The following is a 26,991-nucleotide window of genomic DNA, read 5'->3' on the forward strand; positions in this document are numbered from 1 at the left end:
AAGCCACCCCCAAAGAAGAACTTCTCTAAAGTCACCTTGCCGTAGGGCTGGGCGATTAATCGAATTTTAATCGCAATTACAATCTGGGTTTTCAACGATCATAAAAATGAAAGGATTCGATTATTTTTGTCCTTCTCAGTTTCCTCTTGTGCTGTTTTCAGTTGCAAATGGAGCGCAGCAGGCATTGCAGAGCTCTGCTGCAGACTCCTCCCACAGCCCCGTCTGCTTTAGTTTTATTCAGCGCGAGTTGCAAACACCTCACCAGTTATGGGCTGGACACACAGGAGGCGACATCGCTCCTTCTCCATTCATTTTCTATCGGTGAGGGTGGTGTGAAGGACGTGGCTACAGTCCAATGTTTCACCACCGCTAAGGACCTGTGGTCAAGCCACATCATAGAGTCAGATATAAATGTCACGCTACATTTTATTGATGCGGATTTCAACGTGAAAACAAAATGTCTTCAGACTCATTTTTTCCAGATCACACCAGGCGGAACATAGGTGCTGATCTGAGACAAACAATAGCTATGGGGACTAGTCTGTATTACCACAGACAAGCTTCAAATGTCAAACTACAGTCTGAACCAAACTGATCAACTGTATCGATCAAATTAGAGACTGGATGTGCCAGGACTTCGGTTAAATGAAGACAAAACTGAAATAATAGTTTTTGGAGTCAAGGAAGAAAGATTAAAAGTCAGTTCTCAGCTTCAAACAGCAAAGTTCAAAACTAACAACCAAGCCAGAAACCTGGGAGTAGTCCTGGACTCAGACCTGAATTTTAGAAGTTATATTAAGACAGTTGCCTGTTATCACTTAAAAAACATATCGAGGATTAAAGGACTGATGACTCAGCAGGACTTAGAAAAACTACTCCATGCATTAATCTTTAGTAGACTGGACTACTGTAATGCTGTCCTCACAGGTCGCCCTAAAAAGTCCATCAGACAGCTGCAGTTAGTCCACAACGCTGCTGCTCCAGTCCTCACTAAGACCAGGAAAGTAGATCCTGGAAACCCGTCCTCACTAAGACCAGGAAAGTATATCTTAGAACTCAAATCCTGAGATTTTTACACTGGCTTCCTGTCTGGAAAAGAACTGACTTTAAAATCCTACTCTTAGTTTACAAAGACCTGAATGGTTTAGGACCAGAATCCATTCAGGATCTTCTGGTTCGTTATGAAGCAACCAGACCCCTCAGGTCTTCAGGGTCAGGTCTACTTTCTGTTCCCAGAGTCAGAACTAAATTTGGAGAGGCAGCGTTCAGCTTTTATGCTCCTCACATGTGGAACAAACTCCCAGAAAACTGCAGGTCTGCTGAAGCCTTGGCCTTGCGTTGACCCCCTGGTGGTTGGCAGACTACTGGTTGAGAATGTGTGTGATCAGAGATGCATGCAGCAGAGTCGCATTTTGAATGTAAATATCGTGGACTATCAGGTTCATTTAATTGTGGACACCAAAATCATGATCATGATCAAAATCCGATAAATTGTGCAGCCCTACTTTCGCTGCCCGTTATTTACATGTAGTCAAAGCCACGGTGTTGAAGATTATACATCCCATCTGGAGGATGTCTTACTGATAAAAAGACCTCAACGCTAAAAGTTATACAGTCATTGAACAAAGAATGGCTCTAACGTGATGGGTGCCATAATCCTACAGACTCTTCCATCAGCATATCTGCAGAAACCCTCAAAGATGATTGACTGATAGCTTCTAGAATTTGTTACAGACAAGCGCAATGAACGGAAGACATTTGTCACTGCACAGAACAGGAAGATGTAGGTTCGAATACTTATTTATGTTAACAAATATGCTGAAATCTGCATTCATTCATGTATGCTGCTGCAGGAACCCTTTCCTTTTCCTGTTGGTTGTTTTTCAAAGAGGGGAGGGGGGTACTATGGTTGGTTTTCTTAGCAATGACATCAAAGGTTAAGTACTAAAAGTGGATTTGGGTAAGATAGAGTATTTTAAATAATATCAAATGACTTACAGTTTAAAATGAAAAAAAAAGTTTAGGATGTGGACAAAATTTTTTACATATAAAATGAAACAGAAAAAGTCAGCTGAAAGCTTGCTTTAATAGTTTATTTAGCTTATATTTAAGCTTCCAGGGATGAAAGGGGAGCAAAACAACAGTCGGCCTCTAACTGGCAGAGCCAGGAGTCCTTTTTTATCCTGCTATAAATGTAGAAACGGGTCAATACAATGATGCCTAAAGCCTGCTACATACTCCATGTGAAGAGAGAACTTTCTTGATCTCCAGGACATGAATGGGGACATCTTGTGGCTTTTTCTCAACACATCAGCCGTAAGAAGTATTGTGTGATTGGTTGGACATTTGAGGTGGGCGAGGTAAACGCATAAAAGTGTGAAGCAGAAAGTTTTCACTTCTGCATTTCTGATGAGGCGAGTTTAAAAGTAGAGCTTTAATGATTGGGGTGGTACAATAATGAAAACAACACAACCCCGTTCTGCTACGGACAAAGTTTCTCATCAAGTTTGAAATCACCAGGTCACTATGAACACACAGAGACACCCCTCCTTCAACCCTCAAGCCTTCAACCAGGAAAAGACATGAAAACAAAGTCCATGAGGCTGTAAAAAGGCTGTAAAAAGAACAGTGAGGGTTACAGAGAAAACGGAGTAAAAAGGAGCATACAAATAGATTTGCTCATTACCCAAATTTTGTTGTTAACAGCAGTTTTACACCAAGAAATTTGGGAGTGGTGCTGAGGATTCCTGGCATACCTGCTGCAGATCAGACATGAGTGGAGAAAGGGAGCCGACTTAAGAGTCGCTCTGCTGGGGAACTTGAAACTGAAACATGCTCAGCGTGTCCTGGCCTGCACCGTTTCCTCTGAAGATAGTTCACAAAAAACTTAAAAACAAGCACATGTGATGAACTCTCCGAGCTATGCTGAAAGTCAAGAAGAGTCCAGCTCATTTTCATAATTATTATTCTTCTGATCTCTTTCAGTGTAAAAGGTGGAAATCTAAATATGCGTTTGACAGCTTGTTCCTACAGGCTAGCTGAGGAAGATGGAGAGCACTGGTGGGGTTACACCACTTACTGCCCAGATCCAATCAGCAAAGGGCAAGGGGTATAACCTATTAAATAAAATCTCTTTACTTTAAACTTTAAATAATGTAGTATAAAGTGGACAAAACGCATTTAATGCACGTTTCTCTAGATGTGTCAGATCAGATTATTACAGTAATCTGATTACTCCCAGATAACTGATTTTGACTTTCACATAAATGCACTCAAGTGTTTAATAAAAACATTTATCTGAGAACGGCTTTAATACTCAAGAAAAATCGGTAGTGTTACATTATTAGCTGTAAATTAATCGATATCTAATCAAATTTATTCAAAATCAAATCGAAATAGGTTGTTGTGAATCAAATCGATTCAGGAAATTTGTGAGGATACCCAGCCCTAGTTGTTGCTGTGACAGCCCGAATTTATTTTATCTGACAAAGCAAAAGCCTGCAGGACTCAGACAACTCACACAACAGATAAAATTAAAAGTTAAAATTACGCATCAGCAAACCTTTGCACAGAGAAAACACCGCATGAACGTAGAACCCTGTCAGACCTTAGACGTTAGAGGGTGTACAGTGGAGGGTGAGTAACTGTGTGGATGTGTGTTTTTCTTCCAAACTGACATGAATTACTACTCAAATACACATTTCCTTTTTGCATGCCGGGTCAAGGCTCAGCAGATGGAAGCAAAATTTCCAGGTTTACGTTTTCCTGTTGTCACACAAGGCTTCCAGGTAAAAACATTTCACAGAGTGGATCTTACATAGGCTAAATGACAGAGGAGGATGTTGAAGGGGAAAGAGAGAGGAAAGAAAGGAAGGAGGGGGTTTACACAACGCCACGCAAGCGAGCCGACTGCCAGGCAGTCTGCCTAAATCAGTATGATCCGTACTCTCACACACAATCAGTAAAGAGGAAACTCATAACTGCATTCCTTCCTACTGATCTGGGAGGTAGCTGATATGAACGGCAATGTGCTGCCATGGGAATAGCAGAGAGAAGGAGAGTGGAGGAGTGCTGTCTTTCTAATGAAAGTCTCAACTTTCCTCTTCACTTTTATTTACCTGCAACAAAAAGCAAGCACAGTAGCTCATTTCTCTAGTTTTAAATAAAAAAAATAAAAAAAACACTCCTGGAAGCTAACCTTGGGAAACAAAATATCTACATGATCAATCACTATTATCAAATCATTTTATTCACCATATCCTAATACAGAAAATGTAAAAATAAGTATATAAATAGCCATTCCAAAGACCCGATCATGGTGTTTCACAGGTGTCGGCTAATTCTTGCTGTGTGACACAGTAAGCTAACAAAAGGACTTAAATACAACGTTCTATTATTGTGAGGACCACTTGATATAAAGCAGCTGTTTTAACTACAGAGTAACCTCTTTCTGGCTCTATTGCATCACAATTAACCACCATAACTGTACCGACACATCAATGCTTGTAATGATGCCAAAAGAAGTCACAACAGGAATTATAAACTGAAACTCATGGCATGGTTCAAGCCCATACATACGTCATTTCTCTGTTATGACAGCGGGAAGTGGAGAGGCACGATGGAAGAGATCAGCCGGGTGGTTCTATAGACGGACTTGAGAATAAACAAGCGACAAACAATAAGCGACGGCTGTTGGTGATCAGCTGATCGGTTTAACTCTCGTTGCGTTTGTTTATTGTTCAGCTGAGGAGGAGGAAACTAGTGGTTCATGGTTCACACTATTGCATATTAACCCCAAAGTATTGTTTTTGGCAGGACCTTCTCTAATACAGTGGCTGACTAACGGATGTAGCTATAGAAAGGATTTATACTTCAGCTATGCAGGGGCAGGTCTAGAAAAGTTCTGGGGGACCAGGCAGGAGCACTGACCAGGAAAAAAAGTGTAAAAAAGTGAAGAAAAACTCGTAAAACAAAGAGCCAGTGATGGACTTTTATCACTGCTGCACAAACACTCACACTTCAATGATTACAGGAAAAAAGCTGTTTTTATCCACATCATCAGTTTCATCATCAATGTTGGCTGTTTAACTTCAGTTGTCACATCTGCTGCTTTTATGACAGTGGAGACAGTTGGTGAGATGATAAATGAATTCTGCATTATGAGGAGTAGATTGTAGATGAGTTGTGGGACAGCATCGTCATGTGTGTTGTTCTGTGATTACATTTTTGGAGCACACCACACACACTACCATTAAAACTGATTTTTTTTTATCTTCACATGTGAGGTCTCAACCAGATAAAAAAAAATCTCATAAGATTAAAAAAATCGTTGTGTACCAGGCCTTAGAACAACATAGAAGTACACTACATGCTGCATTTAGCTTTCAGAAGCCGTATGTATCAAATATAACTGGCACAAGATTAAAGGGTTAAATTTGTTAACAGCAGAAAAGGTTCTAAACTCTGAAGAAAATCCAGTTTGTGGAATGTAGTCAAACAACTGGTTGGTACGTGTGAAACAGAAGTTCAGGCAAAGCAAACAAACACTGAATATGAGGGTTAAACACACAGACAGTCCAACCATGTTCAAACACAACTGCAAAACACAGCACAACACATTTATCCACTCGTGTTAGATTAATGAGTTATAAATTACTACTGGGTAGTTTTGGCAGGTTCTGTCATGCAGTGATTTTTACCTTAATGCCACATGTTTAAGTTTAAACATTCAGGGTCAATATGAACTTAACACAACTCCATTTCCAAAAAAGAATAGGATGCTTTATAAAAATGTAAACAAAAACAAAATGTAATGATTGTCAAAGTTCATCTAGCCATATTTTATTCCCACTAGAAAACGTAAAGAGATCAGATGTTGAAACTGAGACATTTTACCATTTCATGGAAATATGAGCTCATTATGAATCTGATGGCAGCAACACGTCTGTAAAAAGCAGTTCCAGGGTGATGTTAGGCACGGTGTAAAAAGTAGTTCCAGGGTGATGTTCGGCATGGTGTAAAAAGTAGTTCCAGGGTGATGTTCAGCACGGTGTAAAAAGTAGTTCCAGGGTGATGTTCGGCATGGTGTAAAAAGTAGTTCCAGGGTGATGTTCAGCACGGTGTAAAAAGTAGTTCCAGGGTGATGTTCGGCATGGTGTAAAAAGTAGTTCCAGGGTGATGTTCGGCATGGTGTAAAAAGTAGTTCCAGGGTGATGTTCAGCACGGTGTAAAAAGTAGTTCCAGGGTGATGTTCAGCATGGTGTAAAAAGCAGTTCCAGGGTGATGTTCGGCATGGTGTAAAAAGTAGTTCCAGGGTGATGTTCGGCATGGTGTAAAAAGTAGTTCCAGGGTGATGTTCGGCATGGTGTAAAAAGTAGTTCCAGGGTGATGTTCGGCATGGTGTAAAAAGTAGTTCCAGGGTGATGTTCGGCATGGTGTAAAAAGCAGTTCCAGGGTGATGTTCGGCACGGTGTAAAAAGTAGTTCCAGGGTGATGTTCGGCATGGTGTAAAAAGTAGTTCCAGGGTGATGTTTGGCACGGTGTAAAAAGTAGTTCCAGGGTGATGTTCGGCATGGTGTAAAAAGTAGTTCCAGGGTGATGTTCAGCATGGTGTAAAAAGTAGTTCCAGGGTGATGTTCGGCATGGTGTAGCATCCCCTCTTGAAGTGAGGAGACCAGTTGCTGGAGTTTTAGGAGAGGAATGTTGTCCCATTCTGGTCTGATGCAGGATTCTAGCTGCTCTACAGACCTGGACCTTGGTTGCTGGATTTTTGCTTCCATGTTGCTCCAGATGTTGTGTACTGGTGAAAGGTCTGGACTGCAGGCAGGCCAGTTCAGCAGCCGGACTCTTCTCCTGTGAAGCCATGCTGCTGTGATGGATGCAGGATGTGGTTCAGCATCGTCTTGCTGAAATCTGCAAGGTCTTCCCTTCCAGAGACGTTGTCTGGATGGGAGCAGATGTTGCTCTAAAACCTCCATGTACTTTTCAGCATTGATGGAGCTTCACAGATGTGGAAGCTGCCCACGCCATAGGCACTAATGCAGCCCCATCCCATCAGAGATGCAGCTTTTCACCTGTCCACTGATAACAAGCTGGATGCTCCCTCTCCTCTTTAGTCTGCAGGACACGCCGTCCATGCTTTCCACAAACTAGTTCACATCTTCATCCAGGTTTGCCTCAGACCATTTTAATTGAGGTCTGATTCAGAGAAGACAACGTCAATCTTCATCTGACTATAGAACAGTTTTCCACTTTGTGTCAGGCCATTGTAAATAAGCTTTGGTCCAGAGATGACAGCGGTTTTTCTGGATCCTGTTCACATACGGTTTCTTCTTCGCATGATGGCGCTTTAACCTGCATTTGTGGATTTCAGAATGAACTGTGTTCCCAGACAGTATTTTCTGGAAGTCTTCCCGAGACCATGCAGTGATTTCCAGTAGAGAATCATTTCTGATTTTTTAATGGAATGCTGCCTGAGGACCCCAAGATCACCAGCATCCAGTTTTAAAGTCCACCTTGTCCCATGCACACAGACATTCCTCCTGATTCTCTGAATCTTTGATATTATACACTGTAGATGGTGGTAACTTCGAAGTTTTGTTCCACAATTTTTTGACCCAGTTTGTCTCAGATTGGTGAATCTCTGTCCATCTTTACATGCTTTGAGACCCTGCCTCTCAAAAATGTCCCTCCTATAGCCAGTCATGTTACTGACCTGTTGCTAAATAACCTGGCTACTTGTCAAATGCTCCTCCAGTTTGTTCTGATTTGTGCCAATTGCTTTTCTGTCAAATTCAAAATGAGCATTTTTTAAATAAATAGTTAAATGTCTCACTTTGAATTTCTTAAGATGTTTATGTTATATTGGAAATTAAAAAATGTGTTAATGAGATTTGTTTTCATTTACATTTTCAACAGCATCCCAACTTTTCTGGATTCGGGGTTGTAAATCATTAGTTCAGTTAACACGGAGCAGTTTTGTTCTGCATTTCTCAGACTTCAAATGTCACAAGCACAAACTACAACTTAACATCGTGCAAGGTTAAATGAAGCTGAACCCAGAACCTGCTTTACAACATGGAGTCTCTGAACAAGTCTTACTGCACTCAAACCACACTAACCACAGCCTGCACATCCAGTCTGATGCACAAGATAGGTTTCATGAGACAGTAAGGAGGTATGCAATGTATACAGAAAGATCAGAGCATTTCCTCTAAATGCTGAAACAAAAAAAAGTATCACCATAATGTGGGACAATTCAACTAGCTCATTTTCTCATTTTTAAGCACACAGACACCATAAAATGGGCTATATTTGGATTTAACTAAAGCGTTGTTTTTTTGTTGTTGTTTATTTTGTTTTTTAGTTTTAACAGAATGTCTTATGCTGTCTACCAGGAAATGAAATTATCTAACTTTGATATAAGGAATATTTACTATAAGATTCTACTGTTAGGAAATCCTAAGAAAAAGCTCCACATCAGTCTGATTCTTGGCGAAATGAAACAACATTTTATCTACTCATGAATTCAGCCTTAAAATAAATGTCAAAAGAGGAAGTTACCACTTGTAGAAAGAAGATGCTTTAATGTCAGAGGTTTTCTTTCTGATTTACCTCTATACAGAAAGTGCACAGCTCTGAACTAACTGCGCACAGCCAGATGGAGATAGAGGAAACAGGGAATTCCGAGCTATCAGTCGATTCGGGCCAGTGAGTGTTTTTTTTCAGATGCCATGTTGAAACCAGTTTAAAGAAGTTTTATGTTCACGTTAGCTCAAACAGCACTCAAATCCCTGGATGGAGATGGTGTTATCCTGTTAACCAGACAGCTACACGGCTAAGCTAAGCAGCTAGCTCACAGGCTTGGGCTTGCTAACTTTAACTCCTGATAGCATGATTAAAGACACTGACGTTTGGTTTAACGCCTGGACTGGGTTCAACTGGACTTACTGGTTAAGTGGGGAAAATAATAATAATAATAATAACGTTAAAATAAAAAAAAAAAAAAACAGAAATTCAGCTGCCACATCATGGAAAACTCACCCATTCCTTTCCTTGGCAACGCCTCGTAATCAAATGTTTGGGAATCTTCTTGCCCAGCAGTCACCGCTAGCTAGCTTCCAGCCAGGTATGTAAGTGCAGTTAAGAACAAAAATGCTTTTTGTCTCCGTCGATTCACTCCCGAAGAGGCAGTCGGGTGAGCCTTATATCCATTAGTCCCAGCAGGGGCAACAAGCGTCGGCGGCCGTCTCCTCAGTCCTCTCCTGAAGATTACTGTGCAGGAAGTTAGCCAGGAGTCTCCACCTTTCTTGGACTCGCCTCCGCGGCTTTGCTGATGCTGCCTGCTGCCTCTCTGCCTGCCTTCTACCAAAATACAAAACAGACGGAAACTTCGCGATGTTTCAGGCAGATCAGTCCCGCGAGAGGGATCTTTAATGGAATGTTGATTCCCCCTACCCCCGCCCGCTGCATTTTACTGTCCAACTCAGCAAGTACAGTAACTACTGTACGGGAGCGCGAGACTTCACACGCTCCTGATGAACCACCAATCACAAAGCTTTCAGTTATGTAGGAGAATTTTACATTTACATAATAAATAAAAGATTTATTCATCTAAATTTACCAGAAACAGTAAGGAAATCAGGGTTTTGGTGGATTATTTCTTTGCTGTAACAATAATTCTTGGCAATAAAAAGTAAATTAATTAATTGAGCCACATGTGTGGGTTCCAAATGCCAAAGTTCATTTTCTGCTATTGACTCTTGTTTTTAGCTTCTTTCACTCCAGGTGCTGACAACCGGCTGTCTAATTGGGATCTGATTAGCATTAGTAGTCAGTTGGGACCATCAAAGTGTGGAAAAGATGCAGAGAATGTTTCGATGGAGGCAGTGTGATGATGTGGGGTTTGTCACCATCATAATGTAAAATATATTGTCCCTTTTAAATAAGTATATAGAGATGAGATTCTGCTACGCTCCCATATGACAACACTCAGCCCCACAGAGACAGGTTTTTCAGGGACTACTTCCAGAAGATGGAGTGACCAACACAACCACACTGGCTGACTTATGACAAATACTGGTTGAAGAATGAGATGCCATCCCACAGCAGTGTGTGACCAAGATGGTGACCAGCATGAGGAGACGGAACCAGGCTGTTGTGGCTGCATTTGGATCTTTCACATGATGCTGAGGCCAATTTGTATTATTTCTTCTCATTAAGTTTGGCATTTGCAGAAAAGATCTTATAAGTTTTTATTTTGTTTTGTTTTTTATGGGCACAACCCACATTCTCACCTCTGCTGCTCATCCCACAAATGCATTTTCCTTGCAAATGTGGCTCCATTTAAAAGGGAATTACTTCCCAACACTAAGATGTGTTGTTACAAAATATATATTTTAAAGCATTTTATACAGCAGAAAATTAAACAGGGTGCTATTTATACTGTTTGTATGCCGCCATAAATAGTACTTCATGCAGACATTATCTTGTAATGTGGTCTGAGATGGTGTTACTACCTTACGATTGCGGGCTGATTTTATCTGCTTTTTTTTTCTTCATTACAAAGTGTTTGGAGACTATTTCCTCCTTCTACTCCACCCCGATTCATTCATGCATCTTATTTAAATCCTGTCTAAGGCAAGCAGTTTTGCAGTGTCATAAAACGTCAGCAAGTCTATCCCTTCTTTTCCTTGACTGACAACATACATGTGAAATATTTAAGCCCAAACAATGTGAGCTGCAGGGCAGAAAATTAATGCTAATTGCATGACCTCCATGCAAAGAATGTGTGAGGAAAAAGGGCGTATTTTTGTCTTCTGTATATGTGGGAGTATGCTGATTGAAGTCCCCAAAATAAACAGAATTAAGAACATAGATTTTCTCCTCTATGTTGTCCTAAAGATAAGAATGGTTGCACTGACCTGTGCTCAGTCCCTGCCTGCTCTGCTATGAAAATCCTGGCTGCAGCTCCAGCTCCAGGCTGCAGTGGGCACAGTGCCCAGCTTATCTCTGTGCCACAAACTGTTAAAAAAGGAAGTAGTTGAGTGGAAATTCATTCTCTCAGGAGCCGTTAAAGCAAAATGTCAACAAGCTTTTTGAAGGCAGTGTTAAACAAATAGTATGCAAATATGTTTGACCACTAAAGCACAACACAAACACCAACGGAGCGTGGCTCAGTGTTGGCCGCAGTGAATGAAACACAGTCCTGAGTGGATTATGTGAATCACAACTGTCCTTGTGTGCAGCCATTTATGCAAACACTTTTGTTTTTGGTTTATGCATAACGTTCCAAAAGTCTGAAGTATATCTTTATCAACTACAAAGGTGTGGATTACTCACTGATGATCCTAAAATTAGGAATATTGTGCCAAAATCAGAGAATCAGACACTACATTCACACCCATTTATTACATTGAATGGGGGCCATGTTTACTTAATAATGGCATTCATTCTTCTTTTAACAACAGTCAAACAGCTGAAAACTTGGGATCTGTGGTCTTTCTGCATGTTTGCGTCATGGTTGCATTGACTGATTCAGCGAGAGTGGAAACACAGCTGCAGCAGTAATCAGATGGCATCGAGCTAGCCGTGCCACCCGTCAGAACAGTGATAATCCAGTTTTCTGGGCTCTTTTGCACAATGTACCTGGACTTGTATGAAATTAAAGGCCTTTTGATGTTATCTCTGTGACACTTTAACCAAGAATCCTGCTACAATTTATAAAGGTTTGGCCAATTCTCAAAAGACATTTCTGGAATTTCTTTATGCTGGAAATGTATAGCCATGACTTCAAAGTCTGATTACCTTCATTTCCTTGTCATTAGAGATGAATACCTGTATACCTCTGGGAACATTTTCCTACAATCTTAGGAAAATATAAGTACATTTTGCAAAATGTATTGGATTTCTAAATATATCTGGATTACAGGAAGGCCATTTGTGCCACTATATGAAGGATAAAGCGGTGTTATTAAGCATGAAATAACTGGTTTTGACAGTAACTGAATACATTATGGCTACCGACTGATTTATTTTTGTTTTGGACTAATAATGTGAAGGAAAACTTTAACTAAAAAAAAAATAATAGTAATAATAATAATTTCAGACTTTTGTCCTCATAAATCTTCAGTTGCTGCAGCTCTTGTTTCATCATGAACTTCACCTGTTGACATGATAAATTAGCACCACCTTGTGGGCAAAATATGAAATTGCACAGTTTAAAAGTTAATTTTAAATAGCTAAATTTATGGTTAAGTATTTGTGTAGTTAGTTAAACTTGACAGAGTATTGTGCTCTCAAACTGTTCACATTTCCTATAGATATAATATCCACCTTAGAGTTGATGGTCCTCTCCAGCTGATGTAGCCTAGCTTACAGCAGCTATGGAGGTGCTGACCATTACGTTTTGGCTCATGAAAAGAGTGGGAGATCCTAAAACATTAATAACCCAGAACATAGATTTTATTCTCTTTAAATTGGCATTAGCATTACTAAATTAAGCAATAACATAAATCAAGATTATTTTCATGTGCTTAGCTGCTAGCAGCAAAGTTATTTTCATAAGGTACAGCGCTGGAAATTAATCAAATCAGTTTTAGGTTGGATATTCGACAGATATTCACACTGAAGCCCCAAGTTGTTTTAGGGACCATCAACAAATGACAGGCTTTCCTTACCTTACAGAAACAGAATTTCTCATAAAAGAAGTAAGACGATATTTTCAATACACTGTCCATGTGATCCATTGTCTCCAAAGAAATAATAAAGTCTGTTTTTATACAGTCAATAACCACTATTGGGAGCCTGTTTTTTTCAATAGCTTCTAAACCAGGTGACCCAGTCACTTCAGACCAAAACTGGAATTGAGCAGATGATCATCTTAACAAGACACAACCTTTAAGTTTTTAACTGCACCTCTTCTAATATTTTATATTAATATTTGTATGAAAAATAATCAATAATCGCTATTGGGAGTCTATTTTCTTCAATAGCTTCTAAACCAGGTGACTCAATAACTTCAAAGAGACTAATTTAAGCGGACGACCATCCAGACAAGACAAAAGTCTTCCTCTATACAGACCATATTATTGAGGTTTTTTTTTAACTCTGCGGGACCTGACCAAAGGGAATCACTATAAAACAATCACTGTAATACAAAACATATATATATATATATGTATATGTATATATATATATATATACAGTAGACAGCCTTGCACTGGTGGAGGTTACATTTTTTGGGACACACAAAAAAATGGAGATTTCTTTTTTCCAATGTCTAAAGTTCAAATGCTGGAAAGTGATCAACACTCCAGTGAGCATGTGGTTTTTTCTCTCCATCTTTGGATCTTCTTTTCTTCCACCGTTTCCCTTTAATTACAATGTTAAAAACTTTTGGCCTTGCTTTGTCACATTTCTCTTTTTGGCCAACTGCTTTTTGCATTGCTCCTGTATTTAGCTGTATCAAGGTCTTTTTTCATTTTCAGATGTTTTGTGCTTTAAATAGGGCCGTCATAAAATCATGTTAACAACGGTAACTAATTTATGTAATAATTTGTGTTAATATTTTTAATGCAATTAATGTATGCACATCTGTCATTTCTTTGTAATGACAGCAGGACGTGGAGGTATCTAGAGATGAACCTTCTGCCTCTAGGTGTGGATTTGAGAATAAAAAGAACATTAATGGAACAACACATGGGCCTTTGTGGAGGATGATGGTGTTTTAACACCTATACCTTCTGGACTGAGAGGGTCCCACACCTGCACTTTTTGCTTATTTTGGGGGGTTTCTTTATTTGTTCTCCAAAGTGCAGAGTTGTCAGCCTGCATGCTTCTGCCAACACATCTAATAAGAGAAGAAAATGCCTAACTAAGTAAAGGTCAAAAGGCACTACCATTTTATATTTATTTATTTATTCTTTTCATAATTTAGCATTATTTAGCAAGGAGCGCTTACAGTCAAGTGATTTAAATTATGATATCATCACACAGAACTCTCTTTATTTATAAAGTACAGCTGAAAGGAAATGCTGAACACAAAACATTTAACAATTTTTAAACTACAGATAGCATAGTATGCTGGTATTATATAGTTACTGCAGTAGTACAAAGTTATTCAATAGGATATATATGTGTATATGTATATATGTGTATATATATACTGGAAAACATATGGGAGAAGAAGGCATCACATAACAATAAAGCACAGTGGTTAAAAGAACTAAGAGTGTCACCTTCCCTGAACAAGGCCCAGTTACCATCACAGTGGCAGATATCCAGTAAAGAATCTCTGGTATGAAAAACTGGTTAGCACCTGCCCACAACATGATCCAGGCCTACTGGTTAAAGATGCAAATTCACCCCTTGAGCACAAATGAACCAACTGCTCAGAAGTATCCTCAGAAGGGAGCAGTCCCATCCAACTATCGGCCGATAACCTGTCTCTCCACAACATAGAAGCTCATGTCGGGCATCATAGCAGCTAAGATAAGTGGGCACATGGATCAACACATGACAGAAACACAGAAAGGCATGGGTAATGCCACACACATGGATACTGGAATGCCTGAAGTTGTACAAGATCAACAACATTTTAAGGGCCTTCGTTGCAAACTCAATGAAGCTGTGGCAGACCACCCTTGAGGCCAACTTCGAGCTAGTTGCACAAGTCTCCATCAAAAGTTTTATACCAAGTAGATGCTCTGTCCCCACTGCTGTACTGCATAGACCTGAATCCCCTCAGCCATTTAACCAACCGACTCAGGAATGGGGCCCCCATCAGTCACCTCCTCCACATGGATGACATCAAGCTAAAGGCTCTTTCATATTCGACGCAGAAGACTGATACATAGACTGACAGACATGCAGACAGACGGACAGTTTCGTTCTTCTTCTACGTTGGTTACGCACGTAATTTGGTCCGTTTTCCGGAAGATTAGCTAACCGTTGCTTGACGCAGAAAATGGAGCAATATCACCATCACTATTTATGGACGTAAAGGAGCATAAATGGGCCTTAAGAGTGAGCAAGACATTGACTCACTGATCCACGCCACCTGTCTACAGCAGGGACATCAGAATGTCATTCGGTCTGGAGAAAGGGGCCAAATATTTACAAAGAAAGGGAAGGTGGAGGGCAGAATAACAGATGTTGAGGAGAGCTACAAGTACCTTGGCATACCACTGCCAGTGATCAGATATCTGGCTGGGATAATAAGCTGGCCAAGGGAGGAAGCTTAGACCACAGATGCTAAAACACGGAAGCTGTTCACCATGTTTGGAGGGTTCCACCACAAATCCAGTGTCCAGACTATACTCTAAGCGCAAAGAGGGAGGCCAAGGACTAGTGAGCATCAGAGACACTATCAAAGATAAAACATCTGAGCTCCATGAATACATCAGGAAGATGGTCCCAAGGGATGAAGCACTGAGTGAATGCCTCAGGCAATGGAACCTGGAGGAGAATGAAATGGAGGAACCATGATGGAAGGACAAGCCCCTGCATGGGACGTACCACCAACAGATAGCTGAAGTGGCGGATGTGAACAAGTCCTACCAATGGCTAGGGAGGGCTGGACTGAAGGACATCACAGAGATGCTAATCATGGCAGCACAGGAGCAAGCTTTGAATACCAGGGCAATCGAGGTCCAGATCTACCACAAATCTACTGCAGGTGCAGGCTGTACAAACAGGCCCCTAAAACAATCCAGCACCTCACAGCAGGGTGCAAGATACTGGCAGGGAAAGAATATATGGAAGACCATAACCAAGTAGCTGGCATAGTGTACAGAAACATCTGTGCAGAATATAGACTGGAGACCCCTAGGTCACAATGGGAAACGCTACCCAAGGTGGTGGAGAATGAGAGGGCTAAGATCCTGTGGGACTTCCAGATACAGACTGACAAAATGGTGGGGGCCAACCGGCCGGACATTGTGATCATAGATAAGCAGCAAAGGAAAGCTGTAGTGATGGATGTAGCATCCCCACCGAAAAAAATATCAGGAAGAAGGAGCATGAGAAACTGGAGAACTACCAAGGACTCAAGGAAGAGCTGGAGAAAGCCTGGAAGGTGAAGGCAACAGTAGTACCAGTGGTCATTGGAGCACTGGGGGGTCGTGTCCCCCACACTGGAGAAGTGGCTCCAACAGATACCTGGAGAACCATCAGACATCTCCATCCAGAAGAGAGCAGTTTGGTCTGAAGTTAACGGGTCACTTGGTTAAGAAGCTATTGAAAAAAATAGGCTACCAATAGCGATTATTGATTATGTTTTATTAAAATATTAATATAAAATAAGGAAAGAGGTGAAACAAAAACTTAAAGACTGTGTTTTGTTAAGATGATCATCTGCTTCATTCCAGCTTTGGTTTGAAGTGACTGGGTCACCTGGTTTAGAAGCTATTAAAAAATGGGCTCCCAATAGTGGTTATTGACTGTATAAAAACACAAAAAAAGATGTTATTTCTCTCCTTCTAACATCAGACTTTATCTTTTCTTTGGAGACAATGGATCATATGGACAGTGTATTGAAAATATCGTCTTACTTCTTTTATGAGAAATTCTGTTTCTGTAAGGTAAGGAAAGCCTGTCATTTGTTGATGGTCCCTAAAACAACTTGAGGGAGCTTTAGTGCGAATATCCAACCTAAAACTGATTTCACCTCGGTCCCTAGCAACAGTGTAATCCTTCTGATTCCTTCTGTAATTTTTTTTTCTTCATGCTCCACCGTACTTCTGTTTGTGATCTTGTATCCTATATCCTATATTCATATTATTATCTTTACCAGGATACTTATTAGTGAATTGTAGATTGTAAATGGGTGGATGACGTGACAGTTTTGCTGTCTACAGTGCAAACGTGTATGAATAAAAAATATATTTTTCAAAATATTTTTTTGTGCACAACATGTGGATGTGAACATACTCAACATTAAAACAGTTAATCACTCATGTTTTCAAAATTTACAACCAAACATAACAAAACTCATATGGTGTCTAGCATTTATTTCTCAAAGTGAGAACTTGAATAAAACTAAGAAAAATAATTGCATAAATTCTCAAAAAAAAGATTAAAAAATAAAAATAAAAATACAAAAAAATAATACAGATGTCTATTTGTGAGTCTACTCTTTTTAAAGTCCAAGTATAATGTTTTGAGTCCGTTCTAATCAAAAAGATTTTGTCCCACAAACCTAAATCATATGGTGTGACACTATTTCACCTTCTTCAGTAAGGCTGTTCAGTACTAGCAAAACCAGATTATGACAGGTTTCTGAGGTAAGTTTTCATTTTTATATTTACAATAAATCAGATCTTGTTGGCACTCTGACAAAGGTCCCACTTCCAGATGTCTTTTGGTGTGACACATTTTTCATAAAAATGCAAAACAAGTTTTAGTTTTTGTGTTAAATGCATATAAATCTGTGTTGCTTTGTTATAGCTAGCATGTTGTTAGTATGCTAATGTGTAGCTACAAGACTCTAGGTTGTGCTAAGTGCAGAAAACATCATATAGAGTGACACTTCATCATATGGAGTGACATGTCTGTCACACCATATGATAAGAATTGTAATTTCCTGCAGATATATCAATAAATAAAGTCCAATGAATGTTTTGTCCTTTAAACATTTATTTGGGTCTATTATAACATAAAAGCTGTAATTATTCCATAATAGATTGTGTTAAGTTTAATTCTGTGATACAGATTTCTAGTTCATCAGGCAGACACAGCAGACCTCTTCACAGAAACCTTACAACGTTCTTTAAGTCTAAACAATGTTTTGTCTTCATCTCAAACCATACCTTCCCTTTTCCTTTGCCCACTTGAGGCAGATAATGATGACAAACGATGACATGGCAGGGAGAGAGACTGAATTCAGACCCTGCAAAGAGAGAGGAGTTGCTGAGGAAAAGAAAACAGTTGTTTATTCACTGACCAACAGGAAGGTCTGAGGGAGGGTTTTACTGTTGATTTAAAAGGCCTTGGGGCAGATTTCTTGAAGCCTGGCAATATGTGATAGCAACAATATCACTGGACTAGAACACAGGTATTTACATTTACAATGCTAAATAAATAAATAATTGTCTTCCTTTGACTTTGTAGTGGTGGCCCATCTGCTAAAGTGCCCTCTGTTCAACTCAGCTGGCCCACTACAGAATCCCTAACCCAGTATATGCTGGTGATAACATTTCACTGTGAACAAACATTTCCCTGACAAATCTTTCTTTGACTTAAATAATGGTGGCTCTGCTGTGGAGATGCTGCCGTCTCCATCCAGCTTGACCACTAGAGAGCCCCAAGCCCAGTCAGTATAAGCCCTACATATTTGTAAATTGGTAAACCCAATTTGATGGATTAGAAGCTAGTTATTGCAGTCACTGCAGACAATTGTGTGACTGACATGAATCTCTCCTTTTGAAGCTCTTCTACTCAGGTGCTGCATACAGATGCCTAATCAAGTGCATCAACTGGAGAGACTCAAACTGAGGATGCAGACACCACTTCTGATAAAGGATACGCAGAAGGACACTTTGTCTTAATTAAGTATGAGGGAAAACCATATGTGGGACAAATTGTTGACATAAGCATGTCGGGGCTGCAGGTAAACTGCATGAAACAAGTTGGAGACAAAAACGTTTTTTTTGCTGGCGAAACAGGCAAGACTGCGTTTACTATGAAGATCAGGAAGTTGTTTGTGGCATTTCACAACCTCAGCAAGGCGTCGGTTTGCGACTCTCTCCAAGTATGACTAGATGATATTTATCAATCTACTCAGCTACTGTGTATGTTTACGGTTCACATGATTTAAAAAAATAGTTTTGAATTTGATACACTAACATATGGTTCAAATGATATAAAAATGTTTCTTTTACTTATTAAATATAAAAAATCTGTAAAAGTTGAATATTACTTTCCAGCAGTGAGTGTTTAAATATTTCCTGCTATATGAGTAATCATTACTTGCCATTAAGTAGATTAATATATGGTTTTCATTGACACATGATCATATGGTGCAACATTCCATATTGTGAAAATAACATACCTTTATTAATAATAAAACCTGAAAATGTTCATGGAAAACGTAGAAAATAGTATCGACAAGAGTCACAAATATTTTTTAAATTTTATTGCAAGGTTTGTTTCAATAAATAGAAAATATGTTGAAAGACCGACAGTATAGGTCTCACACTGAGCGATGATTTAAAAAATAAAGCTTAAATTTAATTCATTTTCACAAAACTTTAATTGATCATAGTTTAGTTATGATAAATGACTTTAATAAAAGTGAGTAACTTCAAAAGGTATAATCCAATTTAATTTTATTTGAATTTTTTTGAAAAAATCCTTTTTTCTGGCAAAGGTCACTGACCCATTTTTTCCTCTATATTTTCATTATATATATTTACACATAACTGTGTACATATAATTTTTAACATATATATTTTGTCGTTTCTTTTGTTTTCTGTTTTTTTATCGCTTATCATTGCTGTTCTTGTATATATTGAATTTCCTGAGGGAGCCGTCCCAAGGGATTAATAGAGTTAAGTCTATAGTATTTTTGTGTGTGACAGTTTAATTTGACTCTTCTTTTCTCTCTGACTTTTATGCTGCTGTAACACAGACATGTCCCAGTCTAGGATTAATAAAGTTGCTTTGGATTCTGATTGTAAGTCATATGATTATAGACACCTGTTAGATGTTATGATGATGCTGCTGCTGTTAGTGATGCTGAGGTTTAGTTTGGATATTTTACTGGTTTAAGTTATTGCATATTATGTGTTATTATGTTTATCATATTACTATTACATATTCATTTTCTAGCACATCCCTTCTACAGATACCAGATGTCCAGATGTGAAAACGCACTTCCACAAAGTTCCTCCAGCAAGCCTCCTCTTTTAATAGTCCTCTCCTTCAGGTACGGTTCAAGAAATGAAGCTACTTCCTTCAAGATGTTTTGCTGAGATTGATTTCTGGTTAAGAGGAAGGAGAAGAGAAGAGACAAGAAGCTCAGATTAGACAAATTAAATTAACCCTATGGTTCTCTTTGTAGATAAATGCACTTATTATGTCCGTAACAAGCTCCAAATCTTTGATAAGTGTCTATATTGTATTCCCCTGGAAAACATTTCAACATTTATCAGGACTTTACTCTTGATCCCCTTCTTTAGCATTAATGTCAGTGTATTACAAAACTTTGAGTTTTTTCAAATACCGCATTCACCTTGTCCTGTCCAGCAGAATGATGGTCTGGCTGCTGTGTTTAGCCAAATAAATTTGATTTACCAAGAGGATAGAAAGAAAATTAAGCTTTATGGATGGATATTTACACCAAATTCTAATCCTACCATCTGAGTGTTGCAGCTGAAATGGAGACTCAAAAGGACGTGTTGTGTGTTCAGAGATGCTGTTCTGCATACCTTGGTTGGAACCAGCACTTATCCGACTTCCTGTTGCCTTACCATCACTTCCAACCAGTCTGCCCATTCTCCTCTAACATCAACATTTTGGTCCAGACGACTGCTGCTCACTGGGTATTTTCCATTTTTTCAGACCATTCTCTGTAAACCCTAGAGATGGTAATGCGTTCCATGCTACATTCAAAGTCACTTAAATCCCCTTTATTCCTCATTCTAATGTTCAGTTTGAGGTGCTGTTATGTGATTAGATATTTGTTAACAAGTAACTGAAGTGAATCTAATAAAGTGACCAGTGAGAACCCAAAGCCAGGTTCTCATTACTTCTAACTGTGCCCTGTTTAAATCTGGTTTAGGGGAAAAGTACATGACTGAATGTGATTGGCTAATTAGATATTTGTTTTAAAAGCAACTGTACCTAATAAAGTGACCGGTAAGAGTAAAACACATGTTACTAATTTCAAATCAGTATGAAGCTGTGATTAATGTGTTTAATAAGATTTAATCTGACTGTATAAAACAAAATAAACCCAATAAAAGGTATGGATGCTGTATTTTTTATTTCTTATAAAACAATTATCTGTAGGCTGATTTCAGCTGCAATGACTAAATCTGTCCAGTAGAGGTCAGAATGAGCTTTCTGTTGCAGCACTGATGCAGGACGAGCTCCCTCCTACATAGATAAAATATCTCAGAGCATAAAAGCAATAAAGGTCAAAGAATTAACCTTTAACTGGTTTTAATCACAAAAGAAACTCGACTTGTGTGCCCTGTCATATTAAACTCACCCTTATGATGTTTATTAATACACAAGTCACCTTCTGACTTAAGAAATAAGCATTTACAACATCTCCCAGTGTTACAGCCACAGCCAGTTGGCTTGACTTTTATTTATCTCCCTAAACTTAACGCACAAGAACGCTCCTGTTTTCTTCAGGCAAATTGTATTTTTATCAGCGTTTATTCCAACTGGCAAATGCACAAACACAAAACAACATTAATTTCAACAAAGCAAACTGCCCTTATGCCTCCGAGTGTCAAAGATGTTGTTTTTGGGAACATAAAGACTTGTAGTTTGCGGTCAGGGTCATAGACTTTACTAAAGCATCTACATAGCCTTCAGACATGCAACTTGAGGCCAATCCCTTTTTGTTTTTTGTTTTTTTTTTTGTTGTTGTTTGTTTTTAGTTTTTTTTTTTAAGAAATGAATGAGCATCATGCTTCAAAGATCCATCCAGCCATCCATTTTCTGCCACTTATCCGGAGTCGGGTTGTGGGGGCAGCTGCCTCAGCAGGGAAACCCAGACTTCCCTCTCCCCGGCCACATTCACCAGCTCATCCGGGGGGATCCCGAGGTGTTGCCAGGCCAGCCCCGAGATGTAATCCATCCAGCGTGTCCTGGGTCTTCCCCGGGACCTCCTCCCAGAGGGACAAGCCCAGAACACCTCATCAGGGAGGTGTCCAGGAGGCATCCTAACCAGATGCCCGAGCCACCTCATCTGGCTCCTCTCGATGCGGAGGAGCAGCAACTCTACTCTGAGCCCCTCCCGGAACACTGAGCTTCTCACCCTATCTCTAAGGGAGAAAACTCATTTCAGCCGATCTTGTTCTTTCGGTCACTACCCACAGCTCGTTGTCATTATGTGAGGGTGGGAACGTAGATCGTCCGGTAAATCGAGAGCTTTGCCTTTTGGCTCAGCTCCTGCTTCACTACGACAGACTGATGCAGAGTCCGCATCACTGCAGACGCCGCACCGATCCACCTGTCGATCTCCCGCTCCATCCTTCCCTCACTCGTGAACAAGACCCCCAGATATGTGAACTCCTCCACTTGGGGCAGGACTTCATTCCCAACCTGGAAAAAACACTCCACCCTTTTCTGGCTGAGGACCATTGTCTCGGATTTGGAGGTGCTGATTCTCATCCCAGCCGCTTCACACTTGGCTGTGAATCGCACCAGTGAGAGCTGAAGATCAAGGACCGATGAAGCCAACAGAACCACATCATCCACAAAGAGCAGAGACCCAATCCTGAGGCCACCGAACTGGATCCCATCAACACCTTGGCTGTGCCTAGAAATTCTGTCCATAAAGGTTATGAACAGAATCAGTGACAAAGGGCAGCCTTGGCGGAGTCCAACCCTCACCGGAACCGATTCTGATTTACTGCCGGCGATGCGGACCAAGCTCTGGCACCAATCATACAGGGACCGGACAGCTCATACAAGGGGGTCCGGCACTCCATACTCTCGGCGCACCTACCACAGAAGCCCTCGGGGGACATGTTGAGCACCTTCTCCAAGTCAACAAAGCACATGTAGACTGGTTCAGCGACCTCCTATGACCCCTCCAAGACACTAAAGAGAGTGTAGAGCTGGTCCACTGTTTCACGACCGGGACGAAAACCTCCTCCTTAATCCGAGGTTCAACTACCCAGTGCACCCTTCTCTCCAGCACCCCTGAATAGACCTTACCAGGGAGGCTGAGGAGTGTGATGCCCCTGTAGTTGGAGCACCTGTAGTTGCAGCGATGCTGCAAAGGTGTGTCAGCCAAGACAGCCCTACAGCATCCAGAGCCTTGAGGAACTCTGGGCAGACTTCATCCACCCCTTGGGCCCTGCCACCGAGGAGTTTTTTAACCAACTCAGCGACCTAAGCCCCAGAGGTGAGAGAGTCAATACCAGGGTCCCCAGACTCTGCTTCCTCATCAGAAAATGTGTTGGTGGGATTGAGGAGGCCTTCAAAGTATTCCCTCCACCGCCTCACAACGTCCCGAGTCGAGGTCAGCAGCCCTCCACCCCCACTGTACACAGTGTTGACGGAGCACTGCTTTCCCCTCCTGAGCCGCCAGATGGTGGACCAGAATCTCCTCGAAGCCGTCCGGCAGTCATTCTCCATGGCCTCTCCAAACTCCTCCCATGCCCGAGTTTTTGCCTTCATTACAGGTACAAGTACTCAAGTACAGGAGAAATATGTTTAAAGGAAGAGGTGTGAGTCAGGATATGAGCAGCAGAGTTCTGGAGAAGCTGTAGTTTTTGAAGTGATTTATTGGGAAGACCAAAGAGGAGAGAGTTACAGTAGTCAATGCGGGATGTGACAAGACAATGGACAAGGATTGCAGCAGCATGCGGAGTGAGTGATGAGCACAGACGGTTGACATTACGAAGGTGGAAGTAAGCAGACCGAGTAATGCTATTGATGTGGGCTTGAAAAGATAGGGTGCTGTCAAGAAGGACGCTGAGACTCTTGACCTGAGGGGAGGGGAAAATGGTGGAACTGTCAATGTTAATGGAGAAACTGTGAGACTTGGTTAGAATGGAGGGTGTACCAACAAGTAGAACCTCAGTTTTACTGCTGTTGAGTTTGAGAAAATTGGAGGAGAACCATGCTTTGATTTCCTGGAGACAGTCAGAGAGAGAAGAAGGAGGAAGAGAGGAGTACGGTTTGGAGGAGAGGTAGAGCTGGGTGTCGTCTGCATTGGAATGGAAGTTGATATATTTACGGAATATGTAGCCAAGGGGGAGAAGATAAGTGATGAACAGAAGAGGGCCCAGGACTGATCCCTGGGGTACACCGGCCGAGATGGGGAGTGACTCTGAAGTGTAGGCCTTGAGTTGAATAAACTGTGTGTAGTTGGAGAGAAATGAGGAAAACCAAGTGAGAGGAGTATGAGAAACACCAAGGGTTGCCAGTCTATTATGGAGGACGCTGTGTGAGATGGTGTCGAATGCTGCACTGAGATCTAAGAGGATGAGGATTGTGAGAAGACCAGTGTCAGCTGCCATCGGCAGGTCGTTGGTGATTTTTGGTGAATACAGCAGTGCAGAAATAACTATTTACATGTGCATGACGTAAATTATTTTCCATATCACTCTGGCTTTTCCTGCCATCCTATCCATTACACCCCAGAGACCCTCCATCACAGCTGGCGGCTGGCTTCTGCGAGCTCTGCCCGTAGAGCTGCACGCTACCTCCCTTTGTGCCTGTTCCTGAAAGAAGCCAGAAGAGTGTCAGCCCTTTTTCTCTTTCCTGGAAAAAGCATAGGGAGGGTGGAGACGGATACTTAACACTCAGCAACTGTAATAAAATACTGTAAATTCTAATATGTTGACACTCAACAAGATGCATGTACAATGCAACAGGATGTTTGTTTTTTGCTGTTTGTGTTTTTTTTTACCAGGTCTAGGGCGGCAGAGGGTGCTGGCAGCTGGCTGATGGTGGTTGATGCTGGCTCTGGTGTAGTTGCTGAACTACGACACAAACTTCTAGAGCCGTGGTTCCCAACCTTTTATAGCTTGGAACCCCATTTTCATATCACAAAACTCTGGCAACCCCAGACATTCAAAACACAATTTTACTTACCTTTATACCACATATAGACTATTCCATGTATGAAAATGTAGGTTAAAGTTGTTTTAAAATAAGTGTGGCGTATTATTTAATTTTAACTAGATGATTTATTTTAGTATGTTTTAGTTTTAGTTTGTATCCATGTGTAGCTGCCCATGTGTTTTGTGTTCACTATAGTTCACGTGCTACTAGATTAGCTCATACTTCTGTCTGTTTGTTGTGGTAATTTCCAGCTACATTTCCAGACCACATTCCTTCCACCTCCTGCTTGTCCCATGTGTTTGTACACCTGCCCTGCACCTGGGGGTGTGTGAGCTGCAAAAGAGCTGAGGAGGAGGAGGAGACAGGATCTTACAAAATCACATCATATAATAATATAATTTTCCTTCTGATGTCTATAATCAGTTCCTTAGTCCTGGTAGTATTAAGCACCAAGTTGTTCTTTTTGCACCATATTGACAATTGCGTCACCTCTTCTCGATATGCAGACTCATCCCCCCCAGAGATGAGCCCCACCACAGTTGTATCGTCTGCAAATTTAATTATACTATTGATGGAATGAGTGGGAGTACAATCATGTGTGTAAAGAGTGTAGAGCAGGAGAGTTGGCACACATCCCTGAGGAGATCCAGTGCTGAGACAGAGCTGAAGAGATGTGAGGGCCTACTCTCACCCTTTGGGGCGGTTTGAGAGGAAGTCCTTAATCCACTGTTAGACGGAGTGAGATAGTCCCAGGTCTGACAGCTTAGTCACCAGTATGCTTGGAAGGATGGTGTTAAATGCTGAACTAAAGTCCACAAAGAGTAGTCCCACATAGCTCCCCTGCTGCTCCAGGTGGGATAGTGCAGCGTGGAGAGCTGTGACTATGGCGTCCTCTGTGGAACTATTTGCTCTATAGGCAAACTGGTGAGGATCGCACCTGGATGGAAGTTTTGAAATAATATGAGATTGGATCACCTTCTCTAAGCACTTCATAATGATAGGTGTAAGTGTGACTGGACGATAGTCATTCAAAGTACTAATAGGTTCTTTCTTCGGGATTGGGACTATTATAGAGGCCTTAACACAGAGGGGAACCCTAGCTACAGACAAGGACTGGTTAAAGGTCTTGGTGAAGACCCCTGCCAGCTGATACGTGGAGTCCTTCAACACCTGTCCTGAGATACCGTCAGGTCCTGCAGCTGTCCTTGGTTTAACAGCCCTCGGTGTGCCCCTTACTTCATGGTCCTCAACCATGAGGACGTGGCTGCATTGGACAGGTGGATGAAGCAGGGTTGCCTCTGTTGACTCCACTTCAAAACGGGCAAAGAAGTGGTTTAACTCCTCTGCAAGTGTGGCTTTGCCGTTGACCGCAGAGTGGTTGCTGGGTCTGTAGTTAGTGAGGTGCTGTATCCCCTGCCACACCTGCCTGAAGTCGTTGCTCTGAAAGCAGTCCTCTTATCCTTTTTTTATAGTCCACTTTTGCCCCTCTAATTCCTCTCTTCAGATTGGCTCTAACAGCTCTGTATAGTGCTGTCCAGACCTGAAGGCAGAGTTCCTCTCCCTGAGCACTTATTTTGTCATCCAGGGTTTCCTATTCGGATAGACTCGGATGCATTTGTCCATAGTGACAATAACTGTGCAGAATCAAATGTAATCCAGGACATGAACAATCATACATCCTACCTTGGAAAGACCATTCATATGGGCAAATTCCAATCTGGCTTTTTATGGTTTGTTTTTAACAATGGTTCCTCCTTGGTCATCTCCCATTAAGTCCACTTTGGCTCAAACAACGACGGATGGTGCGATCTGACACTGATGTTCCTTGAGCTTGAAGTTCACCTTTAATCTCTTTAGAAGTTTTTCTGGGCTCTTTTGGTACCATTCGTATTATCAGTCTCTTTGATTTGTGATCAATTTTCCTCCTGCAGCCACATCCAGGGAGGTTGGCTACAGTCCCATGGATCTTAAATTTCTGATTAATATGTGCAACTGTAGTCACAGGAACATCCAGCTGCTTGGAGATGTTCTTATAGCCTTTATCTTTAACATGCTTGTCTATAATTATCTTTCTAATCTCCTAAGACAACTCTTTCCTTTGCTTCCTCTGGTCCATGTTGAGTGTGGTACACACCATGTCACCAAACAGCACAGTGACCACCTGTAGCCTATATATAGGCCCACTGACTGGTTACAAGATTGTAGACACCTGTGATGCTAATTAGTGGACACATCTTG

General features: G+C 40.9%; 1 protein-coding gene across 2 annotated transcripts in view; it reads right to left on the reverse strand.

The window, feature by feature from the left end:
* Positions 1-9,439, reverse strand: part of LOC121633658 (CD2-associated protein) — a 70,309-nt gene extending 60,870 nt beyond the window's left edge. For both annotated transcript variants that reach the window (XM_041975839.1, XM_041975838.1), the window contains exon 1: positions 9,043-9,439. In XM_041975839.1, the coding sequence (XP_041831773.1) occupies positions 9,043-9,046 (4 nt within the window). In that variant the 5' untranslated portion in view covers positions 9,047-9,439. The remainder of the gene's footprint in view (positions 1-9,042) is intronic.
* Between the last annotated feature and the right edge of the window lie 17,552 nt (positions 9,440-26,991).

Source organism: Melanotaenia boesemani, chromosome 22 (assembly GCF_017639745.1).
Source record: "Melanotaenia boesemani isolate fMelBoe1 chromosome 22, fMelBoe1.pri, whole genome shotgun sequence".
Taxonomy (NCBI): domain Eukaryota; kingdom Metazoa; phylum Chordata; class Actinopteri; order Atheriniformes; family Melanotaeniidae; genus Melanotaenia; species Melanotaenia boesemani.